The 24,622-nt window shown below is 31.3% G+C and overlaps 2 protein-coding genes across 5 annotated transcripts in view; one reads left to right on the top strand and one right to left on the bottom strand.

Moving 5' to 3' along the window:
• The window catches only part of LOC120767454 (probable phospholipid-transporting ATPase IIB), a 39,960-nt gene extending 24,777 nt beyond the window's left edge, over positions 1-15,183 (bottom strand). The window contains exons 1-2 of the mRNA XM_040093521.1: positions 14,936-15,183; positions 12,245-13,921 (exon numbers count right to left, since the gene is read on the bottom strand). Of these exons, the coding sequence (XP_039949455.1) occupies positions 12,245-13,044 (800 nt within the window). The 5' untranslated portion in view covers positions 13,045-13,921; positions 14,936-15,183. The remainder of the gene's footprint in view (positions 1-12,244; positions 13,922-14,935) is intronic.
• A 518-nt stretch (positions 15,184-15,701) lies between these two features.
• Positions 15,702-21,449, top strand: LOC120769483 (DNA fragmentation factor subunit beta). Of its 4 annotated transcripts, none has more exons than XM_040096507.1 (5): positions 15,702-15,909; positions 15,980-16,217; positions 17,136-17,259; positions 17,314-18,366; positions 21,202-21,449. In XM_040096507.1, exons 2-4 carry the CDS (start codon positions 15,981-15,983, stop codon positions 18,336-18,338), a joined length of 1,386 nt encoding a protein of 461 aa, XP_039952441.1. In that variant the 5' UTR covers positions 15,702-15,909; position 15,980; the 3' UTR covers positions 18,339-18,366; positions 21,202-21,449. The 4 variants fall into 4 exon arrangements, with proteins under 4 accessions (XP_039952441.1, XP_039952443.1, XP_039952442.1 ...); XM_040096509.1 differs by lacking the exon at positions 21,202-21,449 and adding an exon at positions 19,089-19,390; XM_040096508.1 differs by lacking the exon at positions 21,202-21,449 and adding an exon at positions 19,035-19,053.
• The last annotated feature ends 3,173 nt before the right edge of the window (positions 21,450-24,622 follow it).

Genomic DNA, 24,622 nt, shown 5'->3' with positions numbered 1-24,622 from the left:
CGGTTCACAGCCATACTTCAAGTGGTTGAAACTTTTTAAAAGAAATCTGTTAATAAAGTTTAAACTTAAGTGAAATCGAGGGATGGTTATAAGGCAGTCAACCACTATAAATGGGTAAATATTATTCAAAAAATACTATCAATAAGAAATGAGTATAGGAATTACTACATAAGCTTTAGAGCTCCATGAAGTGAATAAACATTATACGATTTTATACTCAAGCAAAAAATATCGAAGTTTGAACACTTCAGAAACACTCGTGAGAACAGCATACAGAATACAAAAAAAGAACACGTGCTTGGCGCTTCACACAGGAGAATCTTGAAACACATTAAAATTCTGAGAACATTGAACTTCACAAAAAGATGGTTTTACTCACAGCACATCATTCTTTCTTAGTATTCATATTTCTGGCGTCGATTTTGAAAAACAAAAGAAAGGGTGAAGCGAAAAGTCGTCGATTGTTTGTGAGAAAACAACACTAATCATACAAATGAACAGCAAGACAACAAATTATGGAAAACAATGAAAGGCAGAAAGCAAAAACAAACAGCTAAAGAAAGTGACAAGAAAAATTGCAACTTTGCATGAAAATTCTCAGTTAAGTGAGGCATAAAGCAAGTGGAAAATTCAATTAGGCGCCCAACTGACAATGTATAGTATATAGCCGCCTTACGTCAAGTGGTGGCGTAGTCAAGTGTAGGTGTACCGAGCAGAGTCTCAAGTGTATTAAATGCAAGTTTCCAACAAATACACGGAGCTGGTTGCGTTAGTGGCTTACAAAAATCGGAGAAAAAACAGTATGTTACAAAAGGTGGCGCCAATTGAGGCGGCAACTAAAATGAAAGGCATTGAACTAAAATAGCAAAAAGCCAAGCATTTCATAACAAAAGGCATGGCTTCGAGCTTGTTCAAAATACACTTTGCCCTACATAGCTATAAAGTAAGTCTCGCTAAAAAAAAAGGGTGCGTCATGAGCAATACATATAGAGGCAGTCATATGTGCTTAGATTTGTCGTCACATTAATATTTAATGTTGCAATAAAATTTAATGGTTATGGCCAACTGTTTTTAGCTACGTTTGGTATCTGCTAATACATCTAAAGGTGTGAGATCATTTCACACCACAAGTGACAAAATCAATATTGTCTTGCTTATTTGGCACTGAAACGTGACCGAAGCTCGAGAATTTTGTTCTTGGCACAGAATGAGAGTGAAATAATTAAAATTGTTGCCTACAATCAGGCATAATACACATATTTCAGCAAAGTCACACACCCAATACGCTTCAACAAGTATAAAATGAGGGGTTTTTTCAGTTTTTTTTTTAATTTGAACTTAAATCTGCACAGCAAATGGAAAATTTACATAACCACATTTACTCCCACAGTCATAATCTTCATTCTTCTATATCAGTCATGACTATAAAACACTTTTTTTTGGATTTCCAGAGATTATGTGGGTAAGGTATATGAATTCACTAGAAGTATAATTATGCGATTATATATTAACAACTTATCATATGCCATAAACTTATGTAAATAAGTACGCCAGAATTAGGAAGTTAATCTACAGGGTACTCATTTAGAAAAATGGTTGCCCCTATATGCTAATTTATTTCAGAGTCTAAATTAGTAATATAATATTTTCGCTTTAAATAAAACATAGTACATGGTACTGCGTTAGCTAAGAATGAATTCAGCTGAAAGTGATGTGGTACGTACAAGAAAAAATATCTTCAAAGCCTCTGCCGTTTATGAAACATTTTTATTTTCGTATTATTTTTTGTGACAACTAAGAACTTATCTCCCCAAAATATAAGTGTGTTGTATCAAGTTGCTAAAACAAAATTCCATAACTGAATTGCATACTGGACATTTATTATTAAATTAGTAAAACTTTATTCGGTTCAGAACTTGGCTAAAAATACATAATAATATCATTACAGCGCAAGGTTTTTAAGAATTCATTAAACAAACATTTAGTAAAGAATAGAATAGCAGAGGCTAACCGTACTGAGGTCAAAGGGCTCACTGGATTTTTTACGATCAATCTTGGGATAAAAGGATCTTCCGACAACACATGAACCGATAGCAGTGCAGTGTTGGCCACACACGTGGAGAGAGGAGCACCGATTGATTGATTGCTTCTACGCATAGTGGAGCCAGGGTACCCTTCCAACCCATCAGCTTCACAGTTCCGTACTTGATCCAATAACACTTCTTTTCGGTATATTACCTTTTCAATAACTATTTAAATATTTTCCAAATTTAATCAAGCTCTTTAATAAAAAAATTTTACAGAAACGCGACACTACGAGCCATAAAATAAATATCAAGTAACAAATATCGAATTTTGCTCACGCGAAACTAAGTTTTTATTACTTCTCCTCCCATTTCATTACTTGAAACATGCTAAGCTCGTCATGCAACAATTCAATAAAGAGTCGAAGTTCACAACAGGGGTGGAACTACCACGCAAAACAAGCGGTAGTCGAATTTTTCGAAACAATTTACAGCTATAGTTTCGGTATTCAGGCGACTGCAAGGCAAATGTATCTGCATAGTAGGTAAGTTAGCTTATGGCTTTTTTGTGTGTAAATTTTATGGACTTACAAACGCAAAATAACAGTTTATGCATTCAGCTTGACAGTAAGTATCGACTACAATGCAGACACATCAACTAAGAAGGGTCTAATGTATTATGTGTAATGTGTATGTGTGTGTGAGTTTTTCCAGCAACTGTTTAGTACTTTGACATTACGAAGCCAATTGGTGGGGTCGCGGAGCAAAATACTCTTGCAAGTAAGGTCAATGCGGTAGACACGAAAATAAATGAATCAGACACTAGCTGTGGTTGTTGTTGTTGCTAATACCTACGAGACATGTGCACCGCACAAAGCAACGTTTGAATTTCTTTTGTCAGCTGTATTTCTTTCGCGTATTTTTACATGCACTGTTTCAGATTTAATTTGGTTTCTGTAAACTTTTCTCTTCCTGTCTCACCATAATCAGCCAAGCAGTGCATTTTCTAGAATTCTAAAGTTTAAAATAAATGCGCTGAACTATTGATTGTTGCAACGCGTTACTCTGTGCGGATGCCTTCTGTTTGTTTAGCTATTTTAGTCATTGTAATAGTCAATATATTGTCGTCATGGCTCGCGCTGTTGGCTTTCCAGCTGAGTTGAGTTGCATATGGCATTTGAGTAACATTTCTCCTTTATTTGCTCTTTGGTGCTATTTCTAAGTGCAGACATGTGATGCGTTAACATATGCCGTTGTAATGAAAACATTTGTGCTGAGTAAATATTTTTGAATGAATTGATTTATTTTAAGAAAATCACGCAAAGTCTTCATCAACGATTGTTGCAGTTTTACGAATATTAAATTTTTTTTTTTTGAAAAAATTGGCTAAAAATTAATTTTTTATTAGTATCAAAATATTAAGTTTTTTACGCATAATTTTAGCATAAAAGACAAAAAAATTTATTTTTGTTATTTATAAATGTTGCTATAAAATTATAGCGGCCTATAAAAGTTTTTTGATTCTAAGAATTTTGTTATTCTTATAACAAAAAAGTTTAAATGCCACGTATTTTCATAATTATTGAATTTTTTACTTGCTATAAAAATTTAAAAAAATATTGAATTCTAAAAAGTTTATGATTCTGTCTTCAAATATATATGTTTAAATAACAAAAGCTTGCATAATTATTGAATTTCTGACTTGCTATAAAATTATAGCGAACTCAAAAAGTTATTTGATTCCAGAAATTTTGTTATTCTGATGACAAAAAAGTTTAAATACTATGTGTATTTATAATTATTGAATTTTTTACTTGCCATAGAAACTTAAAAATTTATTTAATTCTAAAGAGTCTATTATTTTGTCATCAAATATTATTATTACTGAAAGAATTATTTGATACTAAAAACTTTGTTTTTCTGATTTCAAAAATGTTTAAATACCTTGTGTTTTCATAATTATTGAATTTTTTACTTGCTATAAAATTATAGCGAACTCAAAAAGTTATTTCATTCTAAAGATTTTGTTATTCTGATTTCAAAAATGTTTAAATACCTAGAACTTTCATAATTTTTAAATTTATGACTTGCTTTAAAATTATAGCAAACATAAAAATAATTTTTATTCTTACGATTACCCACAAAAAGCCGTTTTGCAACTAAAATATGTTTCCTAATAACTTTCATTTGCTATAAAAATATTATAGCAAAAATTTTCTGACTATTTATGTATTACGGGTTACAAAAACCAAAGAAAAAAATATGTTCATTTGTTTACATAAATACCCACTAACTATACTTTACAGTTTCAATGCACATTTAAACATCTGAAAGCTTTGTTTTCAAAAATTTATGGCTTTGTTTTAATTTATAGCATGTTTGCCATTAAGTGATAAGTAACATTTATACTCTTTATAGAAATACAAACAGTCATTAACATTATTCAGCTATTTTGCAATTTTAAGTGTATCTGTCTGAGCCAGGCGAAGTAATTTATATCTCGTTAAATAAAAAGTTACATCAATTTGTGTGCACTGCTGGATTACTTCACGATTACTTTTTAAAATTTTTATAATGTGGCCTAAAATACAGCACTCTTGATAGCAACATTGACAAAACACTTATTTGCTTACTTGCTATAAAAATGTATTACAATAAAATGTAAATATAATTATTTTCAGGTAATTTTAATAAATTATTGATTCTAAAATACTAGTAAGCAGTGAATTAGTATTAAAGTTGTAATTAATATTATAATATATAAAAATTTAATGAAGTCAGTAGCTAATGCGATTTAAATTAATTTTGTTCTCACTATAAAAATGATAGCACAAAAGCGAGGGATTTTAAATTCCTCTCTATATAAATTTTGTAATTAAATTGTTTACAAAATACTAAACATTTGTAAAAAAAAGTACACCAAGCTAATTTTAAATAAGCAATCTTATTAGTTTAAATTAATATTACACATTTTTTATATAATTTGGCAGTTATTATACAATTGTAGCGAGCTATAAAGAATTATAGCAAACAAAGTATTGCGTTTTTAAAGTAAAGTAATCGTGTTTAATAAGGTATATTGAGCTATAAATAATGTGATTTTTGGTTACTATAAAATTATAGGAACTTTTATGGCAAGTAAATTATGATTTTTGTGTTTCATAGTCAACTGAACTATCTAAATGTATTGATTTTCAGCAAATTAGACTAACTGGTACAATTGTAGCATGCTATAAAAAATTATAGCAAAAACAATATTGATTTTTTTGATGTAATCGTGTTTAATAAGGTATATTGAGTTATAAATAATATGATTTCATGGTTGCTATAATATTATAGAAACTTTTATGGCAAGTAAATTATATTTTTTGTGTTTCATAGTCAACTTAACTACCACAATCGTATTGTTTTTTAGCTGCGATGCTTTAAAAACTGCCAAAAATATTACCCGTATGTTCTAATGACTCGTATGTATTTTGAAGTCCCACCAATCCCAAATTCGTGCTAAAATTTTCGCATTAATTTCTAACATTTATGTGCTCAGGCCACCTTTTTCACACATATGTATGTACATATGTATGTACGCAAATGTACCCATAAAGCCCATAAACATTCAATCACAAAAGACCTCGCCTCAACGAGCGCTACCTTTACCCAAGTGAGTCATATTTCTGTAATATTACCGCAATGTGGCAAAATCTTGAGAACCTTCAATTTCATTTTTTCGAAACTGACTTTTGGGTTTTTGGTGGACGGTATTGCATGAGCTTGTGCGAAGCGTTATGTATGTATGTATGTAAGTTATTTACAAAAGTGCCCGATCAATCACATATTTTATATGCAGCACTTGAAGACAACCCGCGCTATTGTTTACCAGCAAATTTTTTTTTCTCAAATGTCTGTCTTTTTCATTGTCTAATTTTGTGTTGTTGTTGGTGTTGGAATGAAGAGTTTGGCGTTTTCACTGCTAATTTGTAAGGCAATGCTTTTGTACTCAGCATTCACAGAAAATGTTATACTCTTATGTTATATACTTACATATGGATGTACATATGTATATGCATGTACATATGTGCTTATGTGTGACTTGTTATTATGTACTTCAAGGCTTCACGAAAAACATTGCAACAATATACCACTTTTGTTGATATCATGGCTTTTGTTACTTCTACTTGTTGTTGTTTTTGTGGCGAGCTTAGATTGTAACGGATGCTGCCGTTTTAATGTAATGAAAAAATATTTATTTGATGTGAAAAAAAAAAAATTTAAAACTTTCAAAGCTAACAATTGCAAGTACTTGTGGTGGTAGCGGAGGCGGTGCTGATGGAGATTTGTGGGTTTCTTCGAACATAAAATGTCGAAAAATATACAGATTTGAGTGAAATGAAGGAAATGTGTGAAATATTTTTGCCACGGAATTTCAAGCAGCGTAGTTGCTAATAAAAAAATTATTATTGTTTAAAAATAATTCTACAAAAACAACGTAATTAAAAATTTAATAATATTTTTTTTTTGAAATTATCAAAAAAAAATTATTAAAATTACATTTTTTTAACCTTTTTTCAATTTTTTTTTCAATTAAATACATTTTTTTAATTTCCTGAATTAATTTCGTTTTTTATTTTCAATTTAAATATTTTTTCCATCATTCTTAGTCGATTTTATGAACTCTTGTTTGCTATACATAAATTATGAGCACCAGTACGAATGCCCTTGTTTATCCGTAGCTTATACACATACACACACGCACAGTTATAATTATGTGCGTTGTTGTTGCTATGGAATAAATTTTGTTACTTTACAGCTAGTTTTCTGTTTATATTATTTGCTTTTCTTATTGCATAATTCCATTCACTGGTTAGCATTGACGTGAGGCATCCAAGCTGGTGCACAGTGTCTTAAAAGCAGTAAATAGGAATTAAAAAATTAAAAAAATTAAAAAAAAATTTAATATTAAAAAAATAATAAAAATTTAAAAAAATAAAACAAAATTTTAAACATTAAAAATTAAATCTTCCGATCTTATTTTAAAAATATAATCATTATATTTAAATATGAAAAAAGTTTTCCTAAACCTTAATTTAGATTTCGGCGTATATTTCTAGTTATTACGAGTTTTGTCACAATTCCATTTTAAAGATCATCTAATACCGTTAGGTTATGCAAGGTTAAGAGGTCGACCCTAATCTCACTTTAAACACCAGCATGTTGTGGTGCCTAAAGCTTCTATGTAAAAGATCATAAGACAAATCGACAAAGCGGTTTGAGCCTACCGTTAGAATGTCAGTTTCAGCTACGTCTTCTGGTTCGCTGAAGGTAAGACTGTCGAGACGTTTCAGCTTCAGTCTTGCAATGGTTAGACAATGAAGGAGTTAGTGTTTGGATATTTCCACCCATCCCTCCTCCGTATAACATTGAAAACTAGCGTTCAACAACCGCATGAATGCCTAGTGGACAGTGTCCAGTAAGAACTCCAATCTAGTAAAAACTCCTCAGGGCAAGCAGTTCAGTAGATCTCTTGCCTTCTACTCCAGCGCCCGGTTCCATTACGATGTGAGCGGGAAAGGGTGCTCCTTCTGACTAATTCATTTGCTTTGTAGTTGCCAGCGATTCCGCTATGATCCGACATCAGGATTCCCGCTCTGCTATCGGAGTGAATGCTCACCTCCTTGAAAAAGGTTGCACTTCGTAGCAGCACATCAACCTTAATAGCAGCCACTTCTCACTGAAAAACTGTCAGGTAGCCTAAAGCTAAGGTTGACGGAGAGAGCACGATACTTCTACCTACAGCTTAAGGTATTTCGCCTTATCAACAGGTTGAAAACGGGAGCTTCCGAATTGGAATCTTATACCTAAACCATTTCAATTTTACTTGAGTTGACGGCTAAGCCGTTTCTATTCGCCTAGTTGGATATCTCGATGAGGTAGCCTTCGGTTAGTTCGTAGACGGTATTTAGACATTTTTCTTTAACCATAAGAACAATGGCGCCAGCGTAGGCTACCACCCGACAGCTTCGTTCCTCTTTAAGTAGATCGTTAACGACAAAGATCCAATGCAGTGGGAAAATACGAGACCCTGCGGTGTGCTCGTAATAACTTTTCGGTATGTCTTTGCACTGCTCCACTCCGCTACGAGCTTTCTGTCGAAAGAAGTCTATACATGAGGACCCTTCCTTTTCGGAGGACTTACAAGTCGCATTTCTATAGTAAAGCACCTGATAATGCTTGATCGATTTTAGTTGAAAGAATATTACAGTTCCAACGTAGAATAGAATTAAGTATTGCCTACAATTAGGCTGATGTTTTAGAAACAAAAGTTTTCTCGAAACAGTCCTTTTCAAAACTATATCTACGTTTCTCTGGTTTTACTGGACCGATTTACTTAAATTTTTAGAGAGTCTTCTTTATAGACTTGTCTATGTCTAGAACTAGTCATATCAAAAATCATCTTATATTCATGCCTCTAGATTAGAATACCTCCTGACAAATCTACATTAAAAATCGTTGATTTATTTTGAAATATTTTGGATGCCCTTGATGCCGTTGCAGATCTCCCGCAGGGCTTTATCTATTCTAATCTATTTCCTAAGGATTTTTCTGCCAACGAAAATAGACAGTTTCGATAGCTTAGGGATATAACCCAATCAGAAATAGGAACTACATGGTAGATGAAGAGTATAAATATTTATCGAAAATATTTCGCCATTCACACCACTGTCGCACACAACCGGCTTCAGCGATAGACGCTCTGCACAAGTCGCGTTTTAGACGCGCCGACGTCAGCGAAACTTTTCTACACACATACACACATATGTATTGTTTTTGTTATTGCACAAAGCACATTCTTTATCTTCACATTTCGGTTTGGACGACTTCTGCAGCTGAACGATGGACTGAGTTTGTAGACGACGACGGGGTAAAATTGTGGTACAAATACGAAATGCGAATGTAGCAATATGTGCTTTGTTGTTGTTATAGCTAATGTTATTTGTACGCATGGTGGCATGTACGTAAATTTTTGTTTTAAATAAGCTTTTTAGATAATTTCTTTTGTTGCTTTATTTTATTTATTTTTTCTGCAGTTTATTTTTGTAATTTTCTTTAACCATTAGGCCACGTTCAAGCACCGAAACGCTTAACAACAACAACAACACAACGAAGTATAGTTTAACGATTTGCGCCAGCGATTAGAATGTGCCACACAAAGGTAGACAGCAAATGGGCAAAACTTTTGAATTTGAATTGGTAGCAGAGCAATGAAGAAGCAAACGAAAGCGCAGCTCACGAAAGCATGAAACATTAGCAAGCGTTAATTTTTGTTGTTATGCGATTTGTTTTTGGTATTTTGAGATTGCTTTAGTACATGTGAGGTATTTTTTATTGTTACTTTATGCTTTATAACGCTAAATCATTTTAAATTGCTTTCAAATTCGGCGATTTACTGACGTGACGGCGGGACAAACTATTATATCAAACTACTAAAAAAAAAAAAATACATAAAAAATTTTAAAAATTGTTAAGCATGAAATTCATAAAAACAATTCTGATATGCACATTTTCGTATGAAATATAAACCACAAACGCACAAATCTTGTGAGCGCTTACTATGTGCCGCTTTGACCTTGAGACTGGAAATAAAATCGAGATTTGGGAATCAAATAAAAATTAACGAAATGTAAAAAACTCAATGGCAACAAATACACATAAACGGCATTAGAAAGAATGCCGAAAACGCGAGTGTAACAAAATTTCATTGCCACGAGAAACAGGCCAAACTGGATTTTGATAAACGCACGCACACACACGCAAGGTACAGAGATGCCGAGCTTAGATTGCGTTTGTATTTAAAAATAAACATAGCAACTACAAAAACAAATCAACAAAAAATATTAGCGAAATTTAATAGCAAACAGAATTCAGACTCAGACGGCCATAAACCAAAGCTGTGCACATTTGCAAATAATTCACGCTGCCAGCAGCACTTAGCGACAGTTTATAAAAATAAACAATTATCTTATGCTTAAAATAATTATTAGAGAACTGTATGAAAATAAAATAATTTTAAGCACAGCGAACATGATTAAAAAGTTTAGTTATTATTCTTCATTAGATTGTGGTAAAATTATAAATATATTTTGTTTTGAATGCAGAATTTTAATATAAAATTAAATTAAATTCTGTAAAAAATATCACGTTTTATGCCTTTCTGCACATTTTTGTATCCTTTGGTGATGAAAAAAGTTTACTATAAAATTATAGCAAGCTCAAAACAAAAAATATTGTTGTAAAAACGAGTTATTTTAAACTTTTCATACATTTTCCTTTAATTTTAATTAGTACTTCACTTGCTATAAAATTATAGCAAGTTGCTCAGAGTGCGCTAACGCAACAAAAAATATTTTAAAAAGTTTTCAGCACTTTTCCATAAAGTATTTTTAACACATTTTTGGCATTTTGTATTTAAAAAGTTTACTATAAAATTATAGCAAGCTTAAAACAAAAAATATGGTTCTAAAAAGGAGTTAGATTAAACTTTTAAAGCATTTAACTTTCGTTTTGATTAGTATTTTATTTGTTATAAAATTATAGCAAGCTCAAACATTTGTTTTAAAAAGAAGGTATTTTAAACTTTTCATACAATTTTCATTCATTTTAATTGATACTTTACTTGCTATAAAATTATATAAAAAATATTTTTAAAAGTTTTCAACAATTATATACATACATATACATATGTATGTACATATGACAAACTTAAACTTTGTTTTATAATATTTTGGTCAAATTATTTGGATTTTCATTAGAAAAGCAAATATTATTTTATTCTTCAAATTTATTTGCACTTAATTTGCAAATTAATTGTTAAAGCATGACAATTTTAAAATTAATGATAATAATAATATTAAATAGACAAATTTTTTAGAATAACAATGTGCTAAATCGAACTCGTTCAAAAACTTTCTCTCACAAAATCTTCTTCACGATTTTTTCGAAGTTAAAAATCATAAATTCCAGCGCAAATATTTCTAATTTACAAGAAACTCACAACAGGAAATGCCTTTTTTATTTTTTGTATTTGCAGATATTTATTTTGATTAGTTATAGCACAAAATTCACTATAGAAAATTCATTCAAAGCTTGCGTGACATTTTTGCTTCATTTATAGCACAAATATAAGATTAGAAATTAGGAATATATTCTTGTCTTTATTTCATTTTGACGTTTATTATTAGCCTTTCTGAAAGTATTGAACATTTTTTTTTATTTTTTATTAATTTTAATTTTAATATTTTATGGTATATACACAATTATTATTACTTTTTGTATTTTATTTGTTAATATTACGTTATTTTTTTTATTTTATTTTGTTATGTATTTTTATATTTTTGATTTAATTATATATATTTTTTTTTATTTTTGGTCACATTTTGTATATCTCTACGCTGTTAATTTCGATTGTTTATTATAACTGTAATATTTAATAATACAGTACGCTTTTTTTTATTTTGAATTTTTTTTCTCAAATTATCTTCAATTTGAGCCGAAAAAATTTGTAACAAACCACAACACAATTCCCACCGTTGATATTTTCGCAAATTTTTTGAAATTCCCAACTTGCTATCTATAAACAATTCACATTCACACAGCGCTCCGCTGTTTTTAATAATTTATTATAGCACATTTTTTCCACGAACAATTCTTTTTTTACATTTTTTAAACATTTGCTTTTGTGTGTTTTTATACGCATGTTTTTTCTTGTTGAGTTTGGCTGTTATGTTGATATGTAAACACTCGAAAGTAGCACAGCATTTTTCACTACTTTTATTTGTATAATTATTTAACAACGAATTCTCACGTTATTTTGGAACACGCTAATGAGCAACACTCGCTTTTCGTTGTTAACAATTGTTGTTACTAAGATTATTACGGGTTTTTGCGATGCACTCACACACTAAGGCATTTTTATAGCTTGTATTACGAGCTATAAAAAATTATAATATCGGGTCATTTTCATCGCAGTTGTATTAAAGACACATGTACACACACATTTATGTATGTTTGATTGTGTGTGGCAACACTTCGCGTACGCGTAAATAAATAAGGAAAGTAAAATTATGCGCAGCTTTTTTCGTATTTTTCCAAACAACTTTTTTGCACACACGTACACACACATATTAGCATAAGAAGACTTTTTCAACTCATAAGAGGTAGATACTCACCCGCATAGGCACATTTTGCACAGATTCGCCAACGATCTGCGTTTACTGCGTCGCCGATTCTTCTGGTAGTAGACGGTCGTCGAACCGTTCTCAGCATCCAATACTGTCTGTTGTAGCACAACACCCGCGCCACCACCCATACCGCCACCCCCGCTAGCACTTTCACTCGTCGCGCTTGTGGCGCCCGTCGCATCATAACGTTTATGTGCACCACTTTGGCCGCCACTATTACGTACGCCCAGCGCTACAGACTCGGTGACACCGTGTGCCGCCGCATCAACACCGCCCGACGCACCGTCGCCACCGCCAACGCGATACGACGTTTGCGTTGTCTGCGCCAATTTCGCCAGTTTCGCAGACGTACCCAATCCCGTATTGAAACCGCCAAAACTAAGTGCCGTTGTTCTAGCTTGTTGTCGCTGGTATTGTTGTTGTTGCTCTTGTAATTGTTGCGTTCTTGCTCTCGAGGCGTCGTATTTATCGCGCTCGCGACTACGTTCATTTCTGAGACGTACTTGCCCGGCAGCGCGGCCAAGACTGTTCGTTGTGTTGCCAAACAAATTGCTAAGGAAGCCCGTCGCTATGTTGGTAGCCGACAACGACGATGCGGCCGTCGCCGTCGGCTGTGTTGCTGTTGAGTAATCATGGAGATAGTAGCGTGAGGTGGCAATGCTGCCGCGTTTTGCTGGTTGGCGCGCACCACCGCGTCCACTGTGGCGTATGAGCAATTCAGTCTCGGAGTCAGAGTCTTCGGTTTCGCCATCGAAATCGCGTAGCTGTAATTCGCTATCGGCCACCATGGCAGTGTGTTAGTGCATGCACAGAACGCACAAAAAATTTTTGAATACGAAAAAACAACGACAACAATAAAGTATGCGTAGAAAAAAAGTTCGAAAATACCAAATTTAGAGAGCTGGAGGCAGAGAGCGTTGATTTAATTTGAAATATTGTATAATAAAAGGCAGAGAGCGGTATTTTGGTCGTCGTGTGGTCTTTTCTCGGGCACACGCGTCGTTTATTTGTTTGGCTATTTGGAGAGCATGTTACAATTTTTAATCCAATTGACTTTGTTTTTGTTTGGTTTTTTAGTTTTTATACAGGCTATACTGAGCGTTTGTTACTGTATTAGCTATTTCACTTTTTCTGTTTATTGCCGTATTTCTAGCGTGAGCGTGTATTTTTAACATCACCATAGTTCTTTGGCCAATTTGCACTGCCAACATTCGTCGTTTTACTGCTGCAGCTGCCGGTGTCGACGCTCAGCACTTCATCACTTGGTGCCGTTTGCCGTTGATTGGCTGCTGCCGCTTTCCGCGCAACGCAGTTGTTCTGTTTTTAATTGCTCGCGTTAGTAATTTAAATGTGCATCAGCAATGCTCAGCATGGTCTCGCTTATTGCCTTGCTATATATTTTATTTGCTTTTGCATTTTATGCCAATTGCTAACTTGTTGTTGTATTTCTATTATTTTGAACGCGCACAAGTGGTGGCATTGATGAGCCGGAGGCTGCTGATGTCAGCTTCGCTGATGTGCTTTTGTTTTCTCACTTCGTTTTTTTTTTATTTTGTCCACTTGAATGACAGTTACCAGTTAAATTCACTTTAGCTCAATTATTTATTGACGAACTTTATGGAAATTCAATATTTCCAATGCTTTTTTAATGTTAATTTTTAAATGCTTTTATGAGCGACAGTATTTTGTTAATAATAATGAAAAAAGGGAGAGCAAAAATTTTTTAGTTATAGTTATTTAAGGAAACAATGTTATACAATAACAAATTTACGACAATTAATGAATACTTGAGGATGATTAGGGATCAAATTGGAATCTATGACATTTATTAATTTTAGAACACTAGGCAATAAAAAATGCAAAGTTTTTTCTTTTAATAAAAATTAAATCTGAGGATAAGTAAGAATTCGTAACTTCATAAAGGAAACGAAGTAACCAAACGTTGCACTTTACTAAACCTTTTGTGTAATCAAAATTATTTATTTAATTCTACAATGCCATATAAGTAAATTTTATTATTTCATTGTGATGTATCATTATTTCACTTGCAAAATTTATTTAACAAATACCCAAAAATCTTTAATTGCTCTCGGCAGTAAAGAAACAAACTTAAACTTTCTTTTTGTATAATTGGAAATTGATTTCAACAACTTATTGGGTTTTGATTTCGAACAATATTTATTACAAAAATTTCTTGATTTATATAGAGCTATTAGAATTCAGCAGTAAAATTAAAATGGTGTAACATCAATTCATTTAAAATTTCATAATAAATCCCAAACTTTGCACTATACAATCATTAAAAAAGTAAATAAACAAACAGCATAAATTCGTTTATTTCAAAAGCTATATAAAACTTTTCACTTTTGTGTAGCCACGACACCAGAAAGGTGCAATACCGCACACAAATGAGAACAATTGAAAGTACTGCGAAAGGTCTTTAACTTGCAATTATTATTGCAGTTTTTTCTTCATACATACATATATACCGTTTAAAAACAGGTTTTGAGGTTTATATATTGCATACAGCATTATCCATTGATACCAACAATACACCTGTTCAGGGCGAACGTTCATTTACTTCCAATTTCAATTAATTATTTCTTATCAGATGGCAGATTGCAGATTGATTGTGGCAATAGTAATATCAATTGAATTTTGTAACTCTTCTCATATTACTTTTCAATTATTGAATACTTGTTGAAGATAGTAAGCACTATATCTGATTGCAATGACTTCACCCGTCGCGATTGCGTGGCACAACTTTGCTAAATTTCTTCGTAATTTTTACATATTTAACGAAATTTTAATGTGCATATTTTAAGTCCTTCACATTACCCGTTATTTTAGTTCCACTCTGAATTACGATTTATGTTATATTTTTGTCATTTTTTTAGACTTTTACACAATTTATTATAGATAAATATTTTTCACTGGGCGCGCTTGATTTCACTTTGCATATCTTTTAATTGGTTGTGTTCGCATTTACGAATTTGCGAATGTCAAATTACTGAACAGCTGGTTATTACATTTTCCTTTGCATACTCTTCGTGTTTGCAGTGTTGGAGAACGGCGTTAAATATGAAAGCATAACGACAAGCTGATCAGCTACAAGACGGGTAATTGTTAAGTAATTGGTAACAGCTACACTCGGGTGTTCTCATTTAAATAATACATAAGTTAAGTGTAAGCTGAAATTGATGTAACTTAATTAACAAAAAGGAAAAGAAAAAGACATTGTTATCAAATTTCATTGTATATTTATTACAAAAGCAACAATAAAAATTTAATTTTTTTCCAAAATATTGCTATAAAAATATCTTACAGCTGCAACCCTGCTGTTGAAACATTCGCTCTCTCAAAACGCCAACATCCAATCAGTGCATTTTGCAGCAACAAAAATGTAAACAAACAAACATTTTTTCATCGAAAGAGAGTGCAGGCGCAGTGGATGCAACAATTTTCCTTTGTGATATTTCTACAATTTGACGTTTTTCATTCTTCCTGACATACACAACGGCCAACTCCATTGCAAGTCAAAAAAGCGCATATTCAGTGGAGCAGCTTAGAGAAAGTCAATTTGTTTGTGTCATTGGTATTCGTGGAGTGCAGTGAAAACGTTTTTGGCAAGCGCCAAGTAAGGAAGTTGCAAGGTAAATCAGTTTTCAGCGTTTATATTTGTAGATTCTCATAAGTACACACTAAGTGCATTTAAATTTTCAGTATGCTGAATTTTTTCAAAGACGTAATGGCTCCTACAACGCGTAGCGTAAAATCTGAAGACAATAAGGATGGCGGTGTCTGTGGTAAAATTGGAATCAGTGAAAAATGTGCCCAGCAAACTACAGCACCTCCACCAATTAAAGGCTACAAAATAACAGACAACGAACGTTCTAAAAAATACGGCATTGGCGCTAATTCACTACAAATGCTAAAGGATAAGGCGAAACTAAAGTTCCCTGTGAGTAAATATAAATATTTGATGTTTTAATGGAAATTGCGTCGTACGTTTTCATTGAATACACGCTTATTGCTCAGCGTATCTGCAACCACCCACACCACCACCTACAAGCAAACAGCATCCAATGCCATTGCCAGTGCCAAAACGGCCAATTAATAGTTCTAGGTCGCTCCGTAATGCCAGGAGCCATATGTGTGAATAAAGCAAATACAATGGCAAGGCAGTTTCCAAGAATTTTGTTTTCATATTATGCCTAAACTTGGCATTGGCTACCATATTGTGCACAAATGAAGTGTATTTTTTATTTCCAATTGATGAATTCAATGTCAAGGCGTCGTGCGCATGACCCACAACCGGGCGCGCAAAATTCGCAGACAACAACTACTAAGCAGTGGTGGTGGGCAAAAACTGTGAGCAATACAACCTGTTGCTTCTTTTGATGTAGCATTGAAGCGTGAATGTGTGGGGATACTATGAAGGACGCTAGCTGTAAGCACACATTCATTCATGACAGCTGTGCGTGTATCCTTGAGCGTATGCCTGTAGGGTTGTCAGACTTTTGATCTGCAGCAGTGTACTGTTGCTTAAATTTTCATGTCCTTGCTGGTGTTGTACTTGCAATTGGCAACTCTGTGCCATACGCGTTCAAGGCCAATAAACTTTATTATTTTTGTTTACACATTTGGTGTGTTCCTTGCACTGCTGCTGCTCACATGGCTTTGTGACCTTGTTGGCTATATGGTCTGTTTAGTGTTGTTATCATTGTGGGGCGGCGTTCTTATCTCGGCCAGGGTCTTAAATGCAAACAAATCGTAGGTCATGTCCTTCAATTGCTCACTTGACACTATTTAACTTTTATTTTTTCTTGGCGTGACATTGATGACCAAATGTGTGTATGTAATTGCTACTTACTTACAGGTTAAAGACTTACGGTTGTATATTTCTACTGATGGCTTTGAAGTATCTGATGATGATTACTTTCAAACATTGGCGCCTCAAACACTTTTCATTGTGGCTGGGCCGGATCAGATTATAACAACAGGTACGTATATATAATAGTCATGTAATTAATTTTACTTACACATCCCACTTGCAGATGCCGACTTTGAATTCGAAAAACTGCGCCAAAACTCACCCTTACTCCGTGTTGCCGATATCATTTATGAATTCATTGAACAAAATCCCGAACAATTTCGCAAAATGATAACGGATTATGAAAATCGCAAGATTTGTCGTCAACAAGCGCTCGATAGCAACAAACAGGCATACCAAAGCAAAACCGAACTTAGTTTGCGCACACAGCACAGCGAGTGGTTTGAGGGACAAGAGGAACGTTGCCATTCCAAGGAAGAAGCCATGGCACGTCGTGCACAAGATCGCATGCGTAGCTATTACTACAAAACGAAGGAGGAACTGACACGCAATAAACTGTATCGCCAAAATCTAAAAGCCCGTCACATAATCGATGCTGTGCTGGAGCAATTCCGCTATCTGCTAATCGGTTGTGATTACTTTTCCATGTTATTCGATCGCAAGTGTCCGAAAAAACATGCAATTCTGCAACAACAACTCGACGATGAAACAGATGCCAGCGCAATGCTGCCAAATAAACGACTGCGTCAGGTCATCAAAGAGTATACGGCACGCCATAAAATACTGGACGAATGGTCGGTATCGCTTTGCACTAAGCTGGGCGATTTCTACTGTCAAGGCAGCTACTCGGATAACGGCAATTGTTGCGCGCTCAAACACACCATCAATCCGTATGCATCGCGTGAGAATTTAATACTCTTCCAGGTGTGGAATTTAGATCATCAAATCGAGTTGTCGCGTTCCATATTACCCGCATTAATTGAGAATGTGCGCGAGCTGGTTGAGCACCCGCAACGCAAATGCACGCTGCATAATAAGCGCGTTATTGACATTTCTGTGTTGGAATACTTTTTGGAAATATTCTCTTTGAAAAATCTAAAACTGGTGCATATCGTCTGTCATGATAAAACGCAGCGCACAAACAAGTCCAATGGACGCCTGGTGTGTGCACAATGTCATGAATACAAAATCGTGCAGGAATTAATGGGTGTGCGCAATCAGGAGGATGAAGTGGATGCAACGAGTTAAAGTATTTCGTGCGTGTGTTTGGTAGAAGGTAGGACACATTCCTTTGAGTTAAAGTAGTGTCAGTTTGTGCTGATGCAAAGCGTTTAGCAAGTTTGAGAGCTGCCAAGTAAAAGCATTTGACGTGCAATAAATTTCCATTCTACGCTTTGCAACTGCTTGCGTTACTTTTATACATACTTATGTATAAGAAAAATTTGAGTATGAAGTTGTACTGTATAAAACTATCTTCCACAAACATTCTGTCTTAATATCTGTATTAACTTAAACCTAACCTATAAATTTTCACTAAACGGTTTATGATAAGAAAGAATTATATTTGCGATTAGATAACTCCTCCGATTTGCTTCAAATTTTATAGAGTTTCTTAAGGCCATTAGAACAAAAATCCAAGTATATACATACATACATACATATGTATACTATGTACAATTTTTTTTTTGGCAAAAATTAAAAATAAATCCGAAAAAATTATTTTCATATAATTTCTTTAAAAAAAAAATATTTTAATATAAATTCAAAAATCATTGATTTGATTGGAAAAAAATTAATTAATTGTGAAAAAAATTAGTCGTTTTGAAAAAAAATTAATTCATTTAAAAAAAAAAATTTCATTTTGATTTTTTTTTTCATTTTAAATTTTTTTTAATTGTTTTTTTATTTAAAATTTTCGTTAAATTTTGTCCTTTTCTTTTCTAGTTTTCAAATTTACAAATTTTAAATATAATATTTTGGAAAAATAATTTTTTTAAGTGGCTTTATATGGTCAGTTGTTGCCAACAAACACTTGTGCAAAATATTTGGGGATTATAAGAGACGCCCTTGGAAATATCCGGTAAAAATAAAAAGAACTTGGGCTGATCTGGACGTGTGGCAGTCAAATCTGGAGCAGTGTAACGAATTCAAATTTAAAAGGGGCTCCTTTCTAAAGGAGAAACAATGTCCTCGACCAGGATCTAAAGTTTGTAAGGAAACAATCGAAGAATTTACCAGACGTTACCTCTTCCGTTTGGAGCATCATATTTAATGTTATACTACCATATTCCATTCTCATTGTGTTTTCATGAAATTTAGTTTTAGTTTTTTTATAATTAAACAGATTCTAAATATATTGAAATTTTCAAAAAAAGAAAAATATTTTCCAAAAAATTTAATTTTTTTTATCATAGGGTGGTTTTTAAATTTTTTTTATATTTATTTATTTTTATTTATTTTTTTAATTAATTTAATTTTTCCTCATTGTGATTTCATGAAATTTTGTTTGTTTTTTTAATTAAACATTCTAAATATGTGACCTGGTCTACGAAAAGAGAGCTAACGTGCGAAAACTAGTTTTCTGGGAAAAGCTGTTAAAAATAATCGTCAGTTTCTCGTTATCTCATTAATTGTTCTCCTTTTTTTTGACACCTAAACCCTCTTTCCGTAGACCAGGTCACATATGTATGTATGTATGTATATTGAAATTTTCAAAAAAAAATATTCCATATTTTATTTAAAATTTTTTTATTCGAAAATTTCGTGAAATTTTGTCAAACAGGTTTTATTTCTTCATTTTAAAATACATTTTACCATTTTTGGAAAACATTTTTCTTTGACTCTTTGCCAAAAAACAGATCATGGTGAATTAATGTTTTTTTTTGGAAATATTGGTTGGCAAACATGTTTTTCATTTTAAAATTTAGTTAAATTTTGGAAAAAGATTTTTCCTTAAATTTTTTTGCCAAAGAAAAGCGGATCGAAAGGGATTTTTAAATTTATTTTTTATACATTATTTTAATTAATTTATTTTTATTTATCTTTTATTTCATGAAATTTATTGTTTTTTATAATTATATTGAAATTTACAAAAAAACAAAGAGCAATTTATTCCAAAAAAGGATTTTTAAAATTTTTTTTAATTTCATTAACTTTTGTCAAACAGTTTTTGTTTTTTCATTTACAGATATATGTACATACATACATATGTAACTTCTTTTGAAGAATATTGTTTTTTTAACTTATTTGCCAAAAAAAAAGATTAAAACGAATAAATTAAAAATTTTTTTTTTGGAAATTTTCGTTGAATTTGGCAAACTTCTTTTAAAAAATATATTTTAAATTTTTGGAAACAGATTTTTTCACTAATTTTTTTTGGCAAATAAAAAGGGATCGTATGAGATTTTTTAAATTCATTTTAACTTATCTTTATTTATTTTGATTTATTTTTTATTTATTTTGATTTACTTTTTTATTAATTAATTTATTTTTATTAATAAACTTTTTTATTAATTTGTTTTGTTTTTATTAATTCGTTTTGTTTTTTATTAATTTATTTTGATTTCTTTTTTTTTTGTTTTGGAAATTTACAAATTTAACCAAAATTTTTATTTTTCCAAGTATTTAATTACTTTTTTGTACTTTGATTTATTTTTTTATATATGTTTTTATTAATTATTTTTCTCTATATAAGCTTATTTCTTTTTATAATAAATACATTTTTTTTATAAATTTAATATTTGTTTTTGGAAATTGTCAGTTTTTTTATTAATTCTTTTTCTTTATTACCTTTTTGTTTTATTAATTTATTTTTTTTATTAATTTAGTTTTTGTTTTGGTAATTTACAAGTTTTACCAAATTTTTTATTTTTCCAAGTTTTTCATTTATTTTTTTATTTACTTTGATTTATTTTTTTATAATTTTATTTTTTATTAATGTTTTTTCATTAATTTTTTTGTTATTATTTGTTTTTTTTTTATTGTTTTTTTTATTAATTCATATTTTTTATTAATTAATTTATTTTTTTTATAAATTTATCTATTTTTGTTTTTGATTTTGGACGTTTTTATCAAAATTTGTATTTTTCTTTTTTTAATTCCGCCAAACAAGTCAAGAAATTGCAGATTTATCACATCAGGAACCACAATATAAATTATGAAACACATGGGAGGAGTGACCTAATCGAAAGCATAGCTTAAAAAACAAATAAACTGGACTATACTTAAGTGCAAAAATGCCGCACTTTTATCTAATAACGTAAAAATAATAAAAAAGAAATATAAATAAATATTCCTTGCGCTCTTTGGCAAGTTACTAAAGATTTAAGGCAAATCAAAAATACAAAAAAAATAATTAATAATTAAATATATATACTACTGACCTACAGCATACAATATTCATATGTACAAATATATACAAAAAAAAAAAAATAAAGTATACTACATATTCATATATCTTAAAGAAATCTAAAAGTCTACCATAAGATAAATACTAAACTGAATAATATACATATTTACAATATTAATGGAATAAACTGCTAAAAGTATTTACAAATATCCGAACCATATTACCAGCTGCAGTTAACAAAAAAACGTAACTTTAAGCATTGATCTCTAATACAACTGGAAATATGTACATACATATATACTATAAATATATAAATTACTAAAAGCTATACACATATATACAAATATCTTACAATAAAAATATAAAAATATGCTGAAATGTAGCTTGTTGCGTAATTGATGGCTTTATAGCTTTTAAAAGACATTACAAAAGTATTACAAATACTATAAAATTAAAAAGAAAAAGTTGTTGTTGCTTTAGAAATGCTATATACTATATATTGTTGCTATGTAGTCGCCATATTCTACTATGTAGTAGTGTTGTTGTTATAGTTGTAGTTATAGTTGAGACTTTGTAGAGTTGCTGTCAATAATATGCTTTAGCAAGCAAAGTTATAGCTAACTATAAAAGCAATAATTTAGCAAAATATGAAAAAACACTATTAACCGTTAAAAATTATTGGAAGAAACCAAGCGTTATGCGGGCTGGTCCTGTTAAGCAAACGTTTATAAAGAAAGTAAAAATTATAAACCTAAAAATTCGAACATAACCTAAAATTTTTTCGAAGCAATATTTATATTACGCAAAAATTAAGCTTAAAATGGAGACAATTTAAGTCATAAAGTGTCTGAAATTTATGAATTTACATTCGACATTGACAATTAATAATATTTCTATACAGATTAAAAGATGTTTCATAGTTTTTGTTGCCGAAAAAATCTTAACTCTGAAATACCCTAAAAAAAATTTCGAAAATATATATTTTTTAAATATGCCATAAATGCCAAATGAGCAACTGTAATATACATATATGGCCTAAAATATAAATAGAAATTATTTTCCCTAAAATCACAAACATTTGCATACTTTTAGGAGTAGTACTTTTAAAAATTTGATTTGTTGTATGCGAAAACCGTAGACGTCACTCTAGTTATTCGTAACCGAGTTGTTCCCGGACTGAACTGTCAACTCGACAGCAAAAAACTCGAAAAAATCTTGCACGGTGTTTTGTGCCGTTATAAATGATATGCATATAAATCCCAAAATCTTTACCGAAACAATTTTATTTCTGAAATACCCTCAAAAATATTCGAACAAATTTTTTTTAGAATATCCATAAATGACAAATGTATATGTATATTAGAATTATTTTCACTAAATTCACAAACATTTGCATACTTTTAGGGGTAGTTCTAGTATTCAAAAAACGTAGATCTCACTCTGGGTCTTCATAAGCAACAGCATAAAACCCGAAAAAATCTCCCACGATGTTTTGTGCGGTTATAAATACTAACATCTCAATCCCAAAAGGCCCCGTGAGAAATCTTTACCTTAATATAATTTTATAGATATGGAATTAAAAATAAAACAAAAATATTAATTTTATTTAAAAAAAAATAATAATTCTTATTTTTTAATGCTTATTAAAAAAAATAGTTTCTGAAAAATAAAAATGAAAATAATTTTTTTTTATTTTTTATGTGAGATTAAAAAATAGTTTTGGAAAAATATAATGAAAATTTTTGGATCCAACATCGGGATTAAAAAATAATTTCTTTTTAATTTTAATCCAAAATTTTTTAATTAGAAATCTCGCAATCCTGCTCCTGCCTTTCTCAATATTATATAACATTTTTTCGACAACTAAAAAAATATATGTACGTATTTGGATTGGTTAACTAGACCCTAGACCTTTAGTTGCAACAGGTTTTCAGATATTACATGACAACTGGTTTCTTAACGCAAATACTTCGTCTTAAAAACGGTTTTTGAACTGGTTTCAATACCTACAACAATGTATGTATACTCAAATGCCAAAATCTCATTAAAAATGTGCGAATTTTAATGCTTTTCTTCAAGCAAAAAATGGTTTTATTCATTGAAACTAAAGAATATTGTTAATGAACCTTTCAATGCCTTTACTATCTAAGCAAATTAAATAACTATATTTAATTATAAAATTTTAACTTTTTTGTATGATTTTGCAAGTAATTATTTTAAACATAAATCCAATTTGTTTTTAAATCTATAAAAAAAAACTGGTTTGCTGCTCGATACCTAAAATTTATTAAGAACTATATTCTATATATGACGTGTAAACTAAAGTTAACAATAAACTGGAAAAATAACTGAACTGGAAAAATGTGGTTTCCTTATTAATTTAAAAAATGTTAAGTTGAAAACAAAAAAAAAATCATAATATTAGTAAATAAACTCACTTTGACGCCAAATATTCTTTCATATACTCGTATAACCTCAATCAACGCGTGCAGCAAGCGATAAAAGAAAAAATATTTAGTGCAAAGAAACTCTAAAGTGAGATCCTCCATGCATCATCTTTTACCTGATCTAACCTAAAAATATTTATTTTAGTCGCAATACAACTAACATCACTATTACCTTCTGAAATGCTATAATGCTCCAAACTATTTCCTTTAAGGATAGATGCATATTTATTTGGAGGAAAGCACAAATGATTTTTTTATAAGAATATTGTATTAACAGAATTTAATGTAAACGGTGATCCATTTCGAGTTTCCCTACTTATTTAAAAAAACAACACACAATCTTCAATTTTAAAGGTAAATGTTTATTATCACTCGAAAGGACATTCTTTGGCATTTATTATTTTAAGATTAGCTCTTTCAAATGTTGGCCGCGGCTACGTCTCCGTGGGTCCATCCGTTGAGTCAGATTTTCGATGACTCATTCGAGCTTTTCGACTGGTAACTACGAATGACGCACAAGATGTTTTGCTCCAAGTCGTAAATCGGAGCGGGATTTTCCGCATAAACTTTACATATAATCACAAGAAAAAGTCAAAGGGTGTGGTAACCCACGATCTTGGTACCCAATCGACCGGCACAAAACATGAAATTATCTGCACACCGAAGTGTTCTCTCAATAAATCTATTGATTGATGCGATGTGTGGGAGGTGGCGCCGTTTTGTTAAAATCAAATGTC

The sequence above is a fragment of the Bactrocera tryoni genome, chromosome 2 (genome assembly GCF_016617805.1).
Source record: "Bactrocera tryoni isolate S06 chromosome 2, CSIRO_BtryS06_freeze2, whole genome shotgun sequence".
In the NCBI taxonomy this organism is placed as follows: Eukaryota; Metazoa; Arthropoda; class Insecta; order Diptera; family Tephritidae; genus Bactrocera; species Bactrocera tryoni.
This window is presented reverse-complemented; position numbering and strand designations above follow the sequence as displayed.